Raw genomic sequence first — 15,802 nt, 5'->3', positions numbered from 1 at the left:
ATGCGCCGCCTTTTCCGCCGCTTGGTGGTGGGTATGTCGACGGTTCATTTCTTGTTTCCGCACTTTATAAACTGCATTTGTTTCTTTTCCGATCTAAAATACTGAACAAAAACTTTTATAAATAACTGAAACGGTTCGTGCCACTTTTATTTTGTATTTCGACTAAAAAGAAGCTTTTAGCGGCTCTGACCAGTAGCAAGGCCAAGACCAAAGACTTCACATATCATGTGCTTTCGGCACCGCAGGTTGCCCCCGTAGGTGGGACGAGGTTTCCGCGTCGTCTGGTTAAAATATGACGCACCGATATTTAGTTACTCTCTCCGTGCCCGCTGACTTTCCCGAACCCCCAAAGATGTGGAAACCGCAAAAAAAGTAGACGCTTAAACATGATTGCAGTGCCCCTTTAAGCTCTGGTGTCAACTGTTTGTTTCAGTGTAAATGTTCCAAGTCTTTTATTTTTCAGGGCCACAAAGTGATACGCTGTGAAAGAGACCTTCGAGATGTCGCCAGGACCATGGTGTCTGAAGCTCCATTCTGGTCGCCAGCAACGGCTCATGGGCAGCGCAACGAGCCGAAAGCCCGAAGCAAGTTTGAAGAGGACCGTGGCCTCAAAGTTCACCAGTTCGGGCTTGTGGTGGCACCAGAAGACCCTTGGTTGGGATGTTCTCCTGATGGAATCTTTCGGTAATATAGCTCAAACCTCCACTAATGCCTCGAAATGACAGCCAACATTTCAGCAGAGTTAGCTGGTCATGAGCCTAAAGAAGTTATGAATCTTAAAAGTTTCTAGGGACGTCTATTTATGGTGCTAACTCAACTTGCGCACTCCAAGCATTATTAAAAACCAAACTTTGAGCTCAAATTAACGGAAGAGCGCAAGGTCACTCGGTAGCCCACAGCTTGCGATTAGCTCTCGCGCACTCCCTGCCGGCCGGCCTTTCTTATATACACTTTTTCTTTATGGAAAATTTTGCAAAAAGGAACGGTGTTTGATTGCAATTCTTTAATTTCTAGGATGCTTGGAGCACAAAGATCGAGTTATCACCATCGAAATGCGGTCTGGAAAACCATTTTAGTGCACTTTTAATAAATTAATGACTACCATCTCAGAGCTCCCAAATGCTTTCTTTTGACATTTTATACTAACTTTTCTCGCTTCCAAACGGTTTTTTTTTAACGTTTTCTACAAGCTTTTCTTGCCGTGTTGAAACAGTCCGGCCCTTTTGCTTCATTTGAATAAATTATTAGTACATGCGTGCAGGTATATGCACTACCTTTGCCGGTATATGGCTCCTTGTGGCGTGCATTATCATATTTTTTTGCCACAAGGCTTCAGTTCAGCATCATACATTTTCTCAAAGCGTTAATGCACGTCTTTCACATACACATGCAAGACGGACATACCTTCAGCGGTTATATTTTGTTCAAGTCGTGTTGAGATGCATATCAAACCCTGCCAGCTAATCATTATTTCTCTATACTCAGGAGCGAGGACGGCAAAACCACCCCGCTTGAGATCAAGTGCCCCTCCAGCCGATGGAAGAAGAAGTTAACGGAAAAGCCACTTCTGTCATACCTAGTAGAGGACAAGTGCAGCAAGGAGATTTCTTTGCGAAAGTCACACACATACTACACGCAAATACAAATCTGCTTGTATGTTTTGCAGCTTGAAGAGTGCGATCTATATTTGTACTGCTCTGTAGACCACAAGACGCTCAACATCAAGCGTGACGAGGAATTCCTTTCTGAAGCAATTCCGAAGCTACGGTCATTTTATTTCAAGTACTACTTAGGAGAACTCGTTGCGCTCCATTCAAGATGAGCTAAGAAAGAATGTCTTTCTGCTTGAAACCAGGCACATAACAATTGAGCAACTTCAATAAATCCCGACTATAAGGAAAAACAAGAATCTCTTTTTTTTCAGTGCATGAACAGTTGCACAAACACAGAATGAAAATCCAGAGTATATGCATTGCAGCAAGGCATTTCAGGTAAGGGGACAAAGGGGTGGGGGTGCCATGCATGTTTTGAACAGTTGCTTATCATTCCGAGGGGATGAAGGCAATTTCACAGTCAAACTGAAATGGAATGAACTCACTGGGTATATCAAAGGGCAAATCTGTTCTAGTTAATTTGAGTTTGACTGTTCTCAGTACACTCAACGTCACTGAATCCCAAAGTAAATTATTGTTCTTCTCAATACTGTGCACAGTTGTGTAGATGTACTGCCTCCGAGTTTCTATTCGATGCTTTGCGGTAAAACGATTGAAAAGCATGTGCGACATAGCAGTCATTCTACAGGGCATGCATGCTACGTGGGACACATGCTAGTTCTTGGTTGTGCCACCCTGAGCGCACTGAAACCCACAAGTTGCACCAAAGATAAAACGGAATTGCCCTTCAATTCCTTCCCTAAACTGGCAAGCAGCTCAAAGCATCTAGTAGCACTTCTCCAGCCGGAACCTCGAGGCTAGCCTGCGAATGGACACTACACACTGCTAGACTACCTCCAAAAGCTACGAACGATCTGCACTTTACCGAGGCCTAAATATACCCGGCCTCAGATTGGTGAGTACACACAAGATATGCATAATGTTGTCCAGGTGTGGAATTAAATGATGCGAAACACGCTGGGTTATTGTATAAATTTTCACTCTTTGAATTACCCTCTCGACATGAATCCTGACAGAAGCTGTCTCGTATGTTGAGTCTACCTCAACCTCTGTGAACTGCACTCCTGATGCAAATGGTGGCATTACCAGTGTTGCTTTCTTAGCACCAACGCCAGTTATTATGCCTGGAAACCCTTTGTCGGCCAGGACGACATCATCGGGCTGCAGTTTGTGCAAAAAACCAGACTCAATTGTGATAGCAGTATCAGTTGTCCGCCCACCAAATCCATCTGAAAGGAACGTCACAAGACCACTAGGTGCGACTCCAATTAAGTACTTAACAGTATAGCACCCTTTGTACTGCGAATACCAAAGGTTTTGCTTCTCGACTGACGGAGGCATCTCCACCCTCATCTCCGTGCAGTCTATTATTACCCTGCAAAGAGGATAATGAACTTTGAAGCTTGGTGGCATGGTGGCCTGGACAGCACCTCTTCTCGGCCACCAAATCCAGTCTCTTGTTCTGGCGCAGAGGATTTCAAGTGTAACCCTGAATATTCGTGCTGCCGTCGTACGATGGATACTGAACAAAATGCCTAGGCACGAAAAAGGTACATTATGTTTTAACTTAATCAAAAATAGTAAGAGCCGATTCTCGCTTGACAGTTCATTTTGCCTCCTCGAGGTATCTGGAAATAAGCTCAACAACAGAGCAAATAAAGAAAATGATGCGGAACTTAACCTTGTTAACATTGCCTCGTCGTCACACACAGACTTGTACCCAGTGAAGAAGGGCTCTTTGTACACTGGCCCAGCTCCCCTATCGCAAACTGACACCGTGTCTGGCCCACACCCTTCGTCCACTACTGTCTTATGGCAGACAAGGGTTGAGACATCTCCCCCCATGTTACAGCAAAGAAACAGGGTGCATGGCGAGAAGCTTGCTCCATCATCTTCTGTCATGGTGGAAGCCTGCAAAGATAGGAAGGAATGCAACACTATTACACTGAGCCGTAAAATCCAAAAGTCCGTATTATTTCTAGGGTGCACACATTCAGATTCACATCCGAGTTCAGGATTTATTGGCTTCTATGTGAACATACATTCTGAGAAAAGGCAACTTTGGAGGTTTCACCTGCCAACCAACAATAGTATGTCTGGTTACATATTTATATGAGACAAACAAGAACGGACGTGGAACAACAAGGAGCCCAGGCAGAACAATATGTGAAGAAATGGAGTTTGTTGAAGTGTTCGTTAGTGTCCTCCAGTGCCTATTTCACAATATTTCTAGCCTTATAAATTTCCAAGAGGTTATTGTCCCTATTTACTTGCAAGTTTCGAATTCATTTCATAGAGACAGCTACGAATACGATGCCCGAGGGTTAAAAAGAAACACGGGAACTTCATTTGGCAGTCTTGTACTTGCCAGGAGTGTTTCCAAAATATCCTTATGGCAAGTCGCCAAACAGGGCCACTCTTCTGTCCACATATACACAGCCACCTCTGAACATAGAGAGTGTGAGAAATGGTATTCATATGTCTATTCAGTTGTTTTAAAGTTCTGCTTACACTGGCTGTTAATGGAGCAGGTGCTGGCTCCTCTGCTGGTTGCCGCTCCATGGGTAAATCAACTTCAGGTGCAGCTGTACACGGTGTTACACGCCTTTGTTGTTCGACCCTTTTCAGTTGCCTGAAGAGAGAAAATTTGTCAGTAGCCATACTATTCTGTTAATCAGTGGCAATCAGTTTGTCGAATGTTTTGTCGATGTGCAATGTATCATAGACAAATCTTTTTACCGACAGATCGTTTCGTCGACAGCTCGCATTAGCTCTTTCTCTACACAGTGTCTAGAGTGCCGTCCGAAGGTGGTTTATGCCCGCGTTCTAGTGCCGTCTTAGCGTGCAAATGCCATACTTTAGTGAAAAATGGCTTGCTTTTGGCACTTTGTGGCCTTATTAGCATGCCTACTTTCGCTGTACTTCTTTTTATTTAACTTGGCTAATTATGTGTACACTTGGACTCCGTAAAACTTTATCTTTATAGCAAAGAATATCTGAAAACCAAAAACTGGCATCTCTGACTCGTTTTAACAGCGTAATGGTAAGCGTGCTTAGCTAGTACATATTTAGGTTCAATATATGTGTGCCTTAGAAAACTTGTATTTTCTTGTATTTTGTAGAGGCTGTTGCTGCAACCGGAGGACGTGAGATTTAAATCACAACCGCAACATTCGAGCGAGTGCCACGTCCGCAAACTTGAGAAGATCGCGCACCTGTATTTCGCAGACATTATAAGAAAGCATGCTGCTCATTCAGTAGTGCTTGTCTCGCTCGCGCTTTCTGTTAAAACAAATCGTGGGCGAGTGGCTGACGAAAGATATGCAATAAGCATGAATCGAGCAGAACACTTTCGGACTACACTTGAAAGCGCAAGTGGAGTGCCGACAAACGGCCACTTGAACGCTCCGTTTTTCCGCAATGAGCCGCCCGGGGTTCGGGTAGCTTCACACGCACCCGTGGTGCACGCGCGACGAAACCTTGCGACAGCGAGCTTTAAATAAATTCCTGACTGACAGATTAACAATAAATAAAAACTACAGAACCACAGAAAATGGGAAAGTCACCTGTCGTGTCGTTCAGCAACCCCGAGTACCACTCTCTTCTTGTACGGCGATGGAAAGATCGAAGGGTTGTAGCTCGGGTGGGCTTCCTCATTTCGCTTTTCATTCCCCAAAAAATGCTTGCTACAAATTTTGGAATTCGGGGTAGGGGTCCAAGTCGTTCCATCGGCGCTAGAAAAAGGACATTAGACGAAATAGTTTCACACACTATAAAGCGCGACGTTAACTGAAAAGTGTAATGAGAAACGCGACTCACTTGCATCGACGGACCAGTCGCGTCCAAACCGCGCGGCGTTCTGTCTCGTAGGACTTCGCGGGAAACCCGTAGAACTTCGTATCGGGCGAATTTTTGTAGGTGCTGTTGCATCCAACCACACAGCAATTATTTCTACTCTTCAGGGTGGGAACCGGCATCTCGCAAGTTGCGATTTCTAGACCGCAATAACGTTTTCAACACAACCCCAACGCGCCGGAATGGAGAAGCTGCCCGGAGAAAGCGAATCTGTTTGCCGCTAGGGGCGCCCTGGTCGGGGCTTGAGTTACATCCGCACGGTTCCTATGTCCTTCTGTTTAGGGTGATGTAGGGTGCCTTCATGTGCGCTTTGCTTAGGGTGGTGGCATCTCGCCATTTTGTCCCACACGTTTATTTTTATTTTTTGTTCAGAAGCGCGTGAAAGAGCGTGACACTGCACGCGTTTGTGGCGTTGACTGTATTACGGCGACATTTCGTTTTCGTTCATTTCTTTGTATTTTCCCCGTGAGCGCGTGCTGTCGGCATCGGGTACTACAAAGGGTGGCATCACCCTAAACAGAAGGACATTGAGGCACCCTAGGGTGATGCCACCCTTTGTAGTACCCGATGCCGACAGCACGCGCTCACGGGGAAAATACAAAGAAATCGACGAAAACAAAATGTCGCCATAGCACAATCAGCGCCACGAGCGCGTGCAGGGACACGCTCTTTCACGCGCTTCTGAACAAAAAAATAAAAATAGAAGTGTGGGACAAAATGGCCAGATGTCGTGCTCCACCCTAAGCAAAGCGCGCATGAAGGCACCCTAGTAATACCTAGGGTGCCTCAATGTCCTTCTGTTTAGGGTGATGCCACCCTTTGTAGTACCCGATGCCGACAGCACGCGCTCACGGGTAAAATACAAAGAAATCGACGAAAACAAAATGTCGCCATAGCACAGTCAGCGCCACAAACGCGTGCAGGGACACGCTCTTGCACGCGCTTCTGAACAAAAAATAAAAATAAAAGCGTGGGACAAAATGGCCAGATGTCTCCACCCTAAGCAAAGCGCACATGAAGGCACACTAGTAATACCTGAAGGGGCCATGACGTAAGCCCCGTTGATTCCACAAGCCACTACCTTTTGACACGTGCCTCTTCTTCATTGTTTCCGCTTGTGCCAGTAAATTAGCTACGCGGTTCAGAGTAACGACACTTGGCCATATTAGGGAGTTTTAGAATAAGGTACGCAATTTTAGCGCACGCTAGCGCTAAATTTAGCGCTTGTATTAGCGCACGCGACGTAGGGGAGTTTTAGAATAGCGTTTCTCCGCCGCGACGCAAAAGCCCAAGCATCTCGCGCTTGCGACGCCACCAAGATACAGTCAAATTTTTATTTCACACACGAAATGATGTAACTTTAAAAGATAACGAGTTTTTTGGTCCAGAGTAGCATTTTAATTTGTTTAAACATGAGAACACGACGCGAGCGGTTAGACATGAGAACACGACGCGTGTCCGTTTGCGTCGCCTCGGCAAGAGAGGTCTCGTGTACTGACCTTCGCACATCGTTCCTTCGCCGTGAAATGTTCGCGCGTCGCAAGAACCAAGTTGCCGGTGATCGCTCCCAAACCGAGTACAATGTCGTCCCGTATTGAAAATTGCAGTCGCGAGGATGCCGCCGACGTCGCACTCACGACGCCGCCAAAGCAGCCGCCGACATAATCCTGAAAGCCGCCATTTTTTCTTAACTGTGCTCGTCTTGGCTTGAGCCAACTTCTCATCACGAATCCTCCTTGGAGAAGCGCAATGACTCTTTGCGTACGCACGCTATTTCCGAGAAATAGCGCGCGCTAAAATTGCGTACGCAAAGCGCAAAACCTGGTTTGCGTTCGGAGCATGCCCAGTGGCGACGACGCTATTCTTTGCGTACGCAAAGCTTTAGCGTGCGCTATTCTAAAACTCCCTATTGTGGCTTGAAATCATGGTTGCCAGGGGAGGCACTCACTTGATCGAATGACGTTTTTAGCGAACGCCCACGTTTCATCAAACGACACTTTAGCGAATAGTCGGACGCCGCGAAGCGGCGTTTTCGGGTGGGCCAAGTGAGTTCATATTTTTGTAATGAGTTGCCGCAGTCTGTCGCCGCGAAGCGGCGTAAAGCGCAGCGCGACGGATGGGTTAACGCGCGCCCCCGTTATTCGCTAAAACGACCATTCGCTCAAATGTCGCCGTTCGCTAAAATGTCATTCGCTCTTGTGATATGGACCCGGTTGCCAGTTATATGAAGCTTTATCTAAAATCACAGGAAACGCGCTTTTCCGGCCCTCACAAATGTTTAAACAACCCGCGATAGAGCATTGCAATATTGCATCAGCTTCCTAGCACCGCATCTAATACTGAGGAAGTCGTACTTTTGGATCATGATGATCGGCAGTTGCGTTTGCCCTGAGGAAGACCCAAAATGGCGGCGCCCAAAACAATTTTGGGGAACGGAGTGCCGATACTTTAAAGCTCATTTAGTGACTCTATGCATGAAGTGAACTCGGGTCTATTCTTTTCCTCTTCGTCTTCATTGTTTATTGATTTCAATCATATCGAATAATGGACACATTATATCACGCTACGGTGGAAAAAGAAGTGTCACCCACCCCGTTTGTGTTTTACAAACCGCTCCTGGTTTTGGAACGTTTTTCACGCCGCACCGACGGTTTTCACCACTTCTGGGGTCACGGTCTCAAATCTAGACTCTTCTTCTTGGAGAAAATCAGGTACCGGGGCAACCTGGGTGCCTACAAGTCCAGCTATGGCCTCCGCGGAGGCTGACCAAATGGACGCCATCGAACCAGTGGTTCTAACTGAAGAGACCGCTGAGAAAGACCACGCTTACCATATTATCCCACCAAGTCAGCGACCCCACGTCCCTGTTAAGCGACGATTTGACACAACTGACGACTCCACATCACAAGAGTCCACACCAGCCAAACTGCTCCTCAGCAACTGCGATTCAATGGACGCATCCCAAGCGGAGGGAGACGACGAAGGATTCATCCTAGTCGAACATCGCCGTAAGAGGACAACAGGCATACCTGTGCTGTTTACTCCGATGCAAGAAGGGAGAAGGTTACAGCAGCTAAACCCGCTCAACCTAAATGACGAAGTCAGGGCAGCAGCAGGCGCACCCTTCGTACGCCATCGATTTACAGCCAGGGGAGGTCTACTCGTTGACGTAGCAGAGCCGGCGACGGTCAACAGGCTCCTGAAGGTGCGTTGCCTGGGAGAGATCCTAGTTCTGGCTACCATCCCGAAAGCGTATATGCAAAACAATGGGCTGATCAAAGGCGTGCCTGACTGGTACTCAAACTCAGAGATGACTGAATTCCTCGAACCAGTAGGAGTCATTGCAGCACGGCGCCTATACCAACGCAAAGGCAAACCAGACGAAACAGTGCGGCCAACAGATAAAGTGGTGATCACTTTTCGCCCTAACACAGAACGCCCTGCCAAGGTTAATCTCGGCTTCACACGACATGAAGTGACTGACTATGTCGAAGCGCCCCCAAGATGCTTCAACTGCCAATCTTTGGGCCATGTGGCAAATTACTGCAGTGCCACCGCGATCTGCAAGAGATGTGGAGGAGCACATGCCACCAAGGACTGCAATGGCGAATCACCTGTCAAATGCGCGAACTGCGGCGGAGACCATCCAGCCGATTATGTCAACTGCAAAACTCGACTTCAAGCTCTAGCGAAGAAGAAGAGTTTTATCAGAGGCCCCAAATTTTTCAAAAATGCGGATTGCACAGAGGTGGAACGTGATACACCACGCTTCAAGGCCACAAGCCAAGATGACATAATCACCGCGGAGAGGAATCCAAGGGTTAAGGCTCCGAATGACAATGAAAAAAGAAGAAAGCGAAAGCTGCTGGGACAAAAGAGGGGGAAAAGCAGACCTCTTCCGAGAAAGAACAAGAAGTGGAAGCACATTACTCAAAAGGTGCTGACGCCGACACTACCGCCACGTCAAAGACTAATACCAGAGGAAAGAGATCATACAGCGACATCGTCACTGGAAAAATACCTTCTCAGAATTCTAAAATTGGGGATTTAGTTCGTCTAATATTTTCTGTTTTACCAAATCTCATTGCCAACCTACCGTCAGGTAATTTCAAGACCATATTACAAGCAATCATGTTTTTCCAACCGGCCATTACAGAAATGACACGAAACTTCGACCAGAGCCATGATTGACACTTCGAAGTGTCAGCCGCAACGAAAAGCAATAAAACAACGAAATATACCGATTCTCATGCAGTGGAACTGTGCCGGGCTGAAAAATCGTCATGCGGAGCTTTCATTGTACTTAGAACACTTCCCTATTCCGATACTTGCATTAAGTGAGGCGGGTCTCCTCAATGACCGCAGCATTTCTGGGTATTATTGCTACAAAAATCCAACCATGAGCGGTTTTCCTGACGGGAGTGCAGCCCTTTATATTCGAAAAGCTCTTCCACAACACCAGATTGATACGAGCGATTTGTGCACCCAAGATATTGAACTGGTAGCAGCACGTGTCATGTTGACCGGACGGAGTTTGTGTGTGGCATCCATATATGTCCGTGCTGGAAAGAGTGGAATCAAGATTTCTGAAGTCGTAAAAGAAATTTGCCAGCGCTGTGAGGACCCAATCTTACTTTGCGGAGATTGGAACGCACACCACAGCCTTTGGGGAGCTAGCAGAGACGATACTCGTGGCCGGGCGTTGGCAAAGTGCTTTGAAGAGTGCGACCTCGCTGTTGCAAACGACGGCAGTCCGACCTTTTTTCGTCCTCCTGATACCTATAGCGCCATCGACATCACTGCTCATTCCACAGACCTATGCGTAAATTGGACGAGAAACCCTGATACCATGAACAGCGACCATTACCCGATATTTTTAGATCTGCATGGATTCCGTGGAACTAAACAGCGTATTCGATATGTTACTCACTGGGATTCATTTCGAGCACATATGGAAAAATCATCAGAACCCATATTACAAGCAGTCTTGACCAGCGCAAATCAAGCCACCATCAAGATAAAGCTCCCAGAGCACTACCCAGAGCCTGATCTCACGTTGCTCAATCTTTGTGCAGCAAGAAGACAGGCCCAACTAAAACTACAGAGGAAGTATTCCAGCGCAAACAAAACCGATCTAAACAGAATCAATGCAGCAACAACACGATATGCAAAAAAAAACAAAGCGTAAACACTGGGACGACAACTGTGCATCAGCAGATGCAAATAAACCTGGAACCCAAATTTGGCGAATCCTTGATGTTTTCATGGGCAAACGAGATCTCTACCTATCACACGCATCGATGGCGTTTCGATTGGGCACACGTCTAGAGAAGGCCACAGAACAATTTGCAGGCCAATTTTCTTTAATCGATAACAAGACAGTCTGGACGTATGACGCTGTGACTACATCGTCTCCATTAGATGCTCCCTTCAACATCGAAGAACTACTATCGGCTTTAAAAGAGAGTAAAAGAAAAAGCGCTCCAGGACCGGATGGAATAACAAACCAGATGCTGCAAAACATACCAAATGGACGCCTACAAGAACTTCTCAAGTTTTTTTAACTATATATGGGAAACAAATGATATACCAGAAAATTGGAAAACAGCTTGGGTCATTCCAATCCACAAGCCTGGTAAACCACGCGACGCGCCATGTCCTACCGACCCATCTCACTTACATCTTGTGTTATGAAGCTCATGGAAAGAATGATACACGCTCGACTCACCTGGTGGCTTGAAACCAATCACTTATTACCACACCAGATGACAGGATTCAGGCGTGGGCTATCCTCTCAAGATGGCATCGTAGATCTATTAAGTTCAATTGAACAGAATCACCACGAGAACAAATCGACATTAGCGGTATTTTTTGACATTAAAAAGGCATATGATAAAGTTGATCCAGCAGTTGTTCTTGAAAGGTTGACAGCCATCGGCATCACGGGAAAAGTCCAGGCGTTTGTACAAGGCATCCTCGCGAATCGAACGTTCAAGGTTAGACTGGGCGCGTCTTTTAGTACATCTCGCAACTGTGCTCAAGGACTACCACAAGGAAGCGTACTCTCGCCAATCCATTTTAACATCATTTTGGCCAGGTTACCAACATCCCTCCCAAAGTACACTCTCCCCATCAATATATCACTGTACGCAGATGACATTTGCATATGGGTCTCAGCACATCGACATCATGGTCTTCGAAACGCCGCCCAAGCAGCCATTACGGGAGCGAGCACAAACTCTTCAACATCTTGGATGGACACCAGAGTTACTGCAAGACAAAGACAACTCTTTATCAGCTCCCCCCTCGAACGTTTACTGCCCGAAATGTAAGTGCCGCATTCCCGGTATACACAACAAGTTCAGCACCAACTCAACTGTCATAAAACTAAAAACTAATGAATACATTTCGAAAAGATACGCTAACCACCTGGAGGTGTACACGGACGGATCAGTAAATCGAAGTCGAAGAAGTAGCACTTCCGCCTACTATGCACCTACTTTACAGCTCGAATGGAGTGGGCGACTAGATGAGTTTGTGTCATCAACAACAGCTGAAATGCATGCAATCCTAGAAGCCCTTCACATGATAAAAAACTTAACACCACAGGCAGTTATTCTCCTAACGGATTCTCGTGCTGCACTTCAACAGCTCCAAAGGCCTCGACAAATGTCACAAGTAGTAATGGCGGCCAAATCAATTTCAAGATCACTAGAAGAAGATGGTTTCAAAATCTCATTTCAGTGGGTACCAGCTCATGTCGGATTACATGGAAACAAAAAGGCAGATCAACTTGCCTCCAACGCACACAATCTTCCTATTAGCATCAAGACGCAAGATGATCCTAGAAAATATTACCAAATTATAAATGAACACATCTGTGATTTATCAATAACGCACTCCTCCCCTATCCAACCCTGTCTAGCAGGAAGTCTTCGACGAGCGGAAGCCACACTCCTCTTCCGCCTACGTACAGGAAGTGCGCGTACAGTAAAATTACTTCACCGCTGGAAAAAACGCGATACAGACACCTGTAACGTATGCGGTGTTACCGAAGATATTAACCATATCCTAGAAGACTGCCAGAAATTCGAAAAGGAAAGGAAAGATCTCGCATCACAGTTAAAAAGACATCACTTCGTCGTGGAAGACATTGCAAGCATTATTTTCCCTTCTGGTACCCGAGCTCGGAGGAAATTACTTGAAAGAATATTCCTGACTTTCCTTCAAGCCACTGGGCTACAAGGTCAACTATAAGAAGCAGAGCATTTTCTAAAGTTATGAACATACGAAAGTGCTTTCGTGATGAATAACTTTACACCTCTCACCTTTCTCTTTATTCTTCTCTGTCTTTGCACTCTTCATCTATTCTTTTAACATTTTTTTTTCCTTTCTCGGAGCGAACAATGTCAGCTTATCGGCTAGACTAACCCTCTCCGAATTTCATTATTATTTTAATAAAACGATTTTCTCTCTCTATCACGCTACGCTTGTGTAATTATTTGTCTTAGATTTATTAGCCTGACCCAGTACTTAAACCATTCAGTTATCAATAGTAAATCTTCCAATATATTTTTTAAATGTGAGGGTAAAAAGACACGGAGATTGATGAAAAAACGGTTAACGTACAGGCGAGCTGGTGTATATTTACCACGTTGGAACTTAACCCGAGACTGGGGTAGAAACAGAAACTTAAAAGTAGAAGGGACAGAGACAAGTGAAGAAGAGAACGTCTCAAAAACAAGGGACAGAGACAAGTGAAGAAGAGACGTTCTCTTCTTCACTTGTCTTTGTCCCTTTTACTTTTAAGTTTCTGTTTCTACCCCAGTCTCGAGTTAAGTTCCAACACGGAGATTGATGATGATACAGACGCCAACGCCGCCCTAGGAAATTTTTTGAACATTAGAAATCAGCAGTTTGTCTGCCATCCGCCAGGTAGCGCAAGAAAACACCCAAACAGTTTTTAATTGTTTTTAACATTAGCTAAGCTCTACACCTATTAAGAAACCAAAGATCGTTGTGAAAATGTAATACATCGCAATGTATATCTCTTCCAAACAATAAATATTATTAGATGCCAATAAATCTGTTTGATGTCTAAAAAAGATATGCGTCAAAACAGGTAAGTTTGAAACGCTCCTGGAGCGTTATGACTTGGAAAATGAAAAAAAGCCATCGTCCACCTCTTGGGCAACCATTGTAGCTCTAAATGTTATAAAAGATTTTATCATAGTTTAATTATTTCCTCAGCAGCATTTGAAGTACCATGACTCGAAGCATAAAAAAGTGCTACGTTTGATATAAAATATCTAAACAAAGAAATTTTGCACAACATTAAATTTTTTTCTGCATATTACCAATCATAAGCACTACATCTGTAGCTAATGTCATTGCCCTAGCGCGTGTCATTAAAAACATATTTGTGCTGAAAAATGTCAATTTTAGGGCAATATTTGGAGGGACGAAAAAAAACAAAGTAGTGGAAATACCAAAAAAGTGTATCGTTACATTCTGCTACGACATCATCGTAACAAAACGGCTATATTGAAACCGTGTTATCTTCAATGGATCGTTCATAAAACATGAACTAGCGGAGCAGGTGAGGGTCCGCGCCATCATATTCGCAACGCTACAGATGCGCATGAACAGTAAACACCAACACATACATAATATCAAATGAAAGAGGATTGCATTGCCTTTCGAATGACATCAATCCCGCTCAAAAGCTGTGCGCTCACTACCGCACTCCCCGAGAAATGTTCTGTGCTACCAGAACCTCGCGCTCTAAATCGGCGCCCGGGTGCGCCATGGCTCCGTCATCGAACTGCCAAACTTTGCTAGTATAGAGGAGGCTATGCTCGTGATAATCGATGGCTCGAGAAGCATTCGGGTACTTCGTTTCAGCTTCGGTCCAGACGCAGCCGATGCTACAAGCGCGAGCATGTGGCCCAGAACAGTGCTTGCACTGCACGAGCGCGCGTGCTTGGCAGATATGCTGAAAGCCCGGAGCTCGCGCTTGTAGCTTTGGCTGCGTCTGGACCGAAGCTGTAACGAAGTATAGTGGCCCATGTCCAATAAACCCTTTTGGGAATTCAGTGTGACCACTTTATCACTATCATCACCATCTGAAAAATGGAATATCTGCTATACTAATGGCGGCCTTCTGTTTACTGATGAAGGAAGAAGTTGAAGATGCTCCTAAACAAATGATTCGAGGCCTTTACATTCTAGACTTTAGCGTGACGTCAGAAAGTCAAATTTGGGGGTTTTGCGTGCCAAACCATCGACGGGCATGTGGCACGCCCCAGCGGAGGACTGAGGATTAATTTCGACCACCTGGGGATCTTTTGACGTGCAACCGAAAGCTCGGTTACACGGCGCCTTCTCCGTAATAAGCCTCTGTCAGATTGCGGGTACCTCGGCCGGGATTCGAACCCGCCACATGGGGATCCGTAGGCCGGCGCTCTCGCCTCGGAGCCACCGAGGCGGCTTAGCGTGACGTGAAGCAGGAATTGGATGCAAGAGCTGCGTAAGCGTTCATTTCTAACTCGGGCACAGTCAATATGTTAGTAGTACACACTCTGCTTCAAAGCCCCTCTATGTATAGACGCTTTAAACACGCGCCAAATTACAGCCGCCATTGCTGACCTTCTCTTGTCTTACCGAGATGCCGAGCAACTGAAACGGTAGTTGACGATACTCTAGAAAGGCCGATGCTTTAGAAAAGGACACAGTTGAATCTTGAATCGCAATAACCTGGCCTGCTATGGTAATGATGAAGTGCAATAAACGGAATAAGAGGAAACAAAAACTGAAGGTCAGTTATGGTGGCGTCCATGCGCCAGCTGCTGCAAAGCGTCTATAGAACTTTATCAAGGCGTCTATGTGGGTTGATGTTTTGCTCTGACTGGTTGCATTTTTCTCGCCACCAACACTGAAAGAGATTGCAAAAGAACTGTACACTGGAGCACACATTCTCGTTTACCAATGGCTTTCGAAGGTGACGGCGCCCCATGAAATACTACAGAACACAGGTCCCCCCTCCCATTGCCACCATTAGTACGGTAAAAGTTAAAACTGCCATTTGAGTCACCAGATGGCACTGAAGTCAGGAAAGGGTCTAGCAACGACGACAATAGCCGAACCATAACAATGTCTGGAACTCAGCGCGTGTCCTGTGCCTTGCCGACCCCAACGCATGGCTATGATCGACATTGGCGGCATACACTCTAAAAAAAGCCCGTGAGTTTGCTTTCCCGCAAAACACTCGGAGA

General features: G+C 45.8%; 1 protein-coding gene across 1 annotated transcript; it reads right to left on the bottom strand.

Annotated features, from left to right (window-relative positions):
• Window positions 1-390: 390 nt before the first annotated feature.
• Window positions 391-5,744, bottom strand: LOC115314971. Its single transcript, XM_040205319.3, has 4 exons — window positions 5,493-5,744; window positions 5,240-5,407; window positions 4,185-4,305; window positions 391-3,584 (listed from the first exon to the last, which is right to left on the bottom strand). The coding sequence occupies exons 1-4, from the start codon at window positions 5,648-5,650 to the stop codon at window positions 2,535-2,537; spliced, it is 1,497 nt and encodes a 498-aa protein (XP_040061253.1). The 5' UTR covers window positions 5,651-5,744; the 3' UTR covers window positions 391-2,534.
• Between the last annotated feature and the right edge of the window lie 10,058 nt (window positions 5,745-15,802).

This window comes from Ixodes scapularis, unplaced genomic scaffold (assembly GCF_016920785.2).
Source record: "Ixodes scapularis isolate PalLabHiFi unplaced genomic scaffold, ASM1692078v2 PGA_scaffold9__187_contigs__length_104089568, whole genome shotgun sequence".
NCBI classification, from domain to species: domain Eukaryota; kingdom Metazoa; phylum Arthropoda; class Arachnida; order Ixodida; family Ixodidae; genus Ixodes; species Ixodes scapularis.
This window is presented reverse-complemented; position numbering and strand designations above follow the sequence as displayed.

Bases quoted from the DNA above. Each gene is read 5' to 3' on its own strand.
- LOC115314971 (XM_040205319.3), bottom strand. From the start codon at position 5,650: ATGCCGGTTCCCACCCTGAAGAGTAGAAATAATTGCTGTGTGGTTGGA. The intron at 5,408-5,492 runs GTGAGTCGCGTT...TCCTTTTTCTAG, and splicing joins CGACTGGTCCGTCGATGCAA to CGCCGATGGAACGACTTGGA. The intron at 3,585-4,184 runs GTAAGCAGAACT...CTATCTTTGCAG, and splicing joins CTGCTCCATTAACAGCCAGT to GCTTCCACCATGACAGAAGA.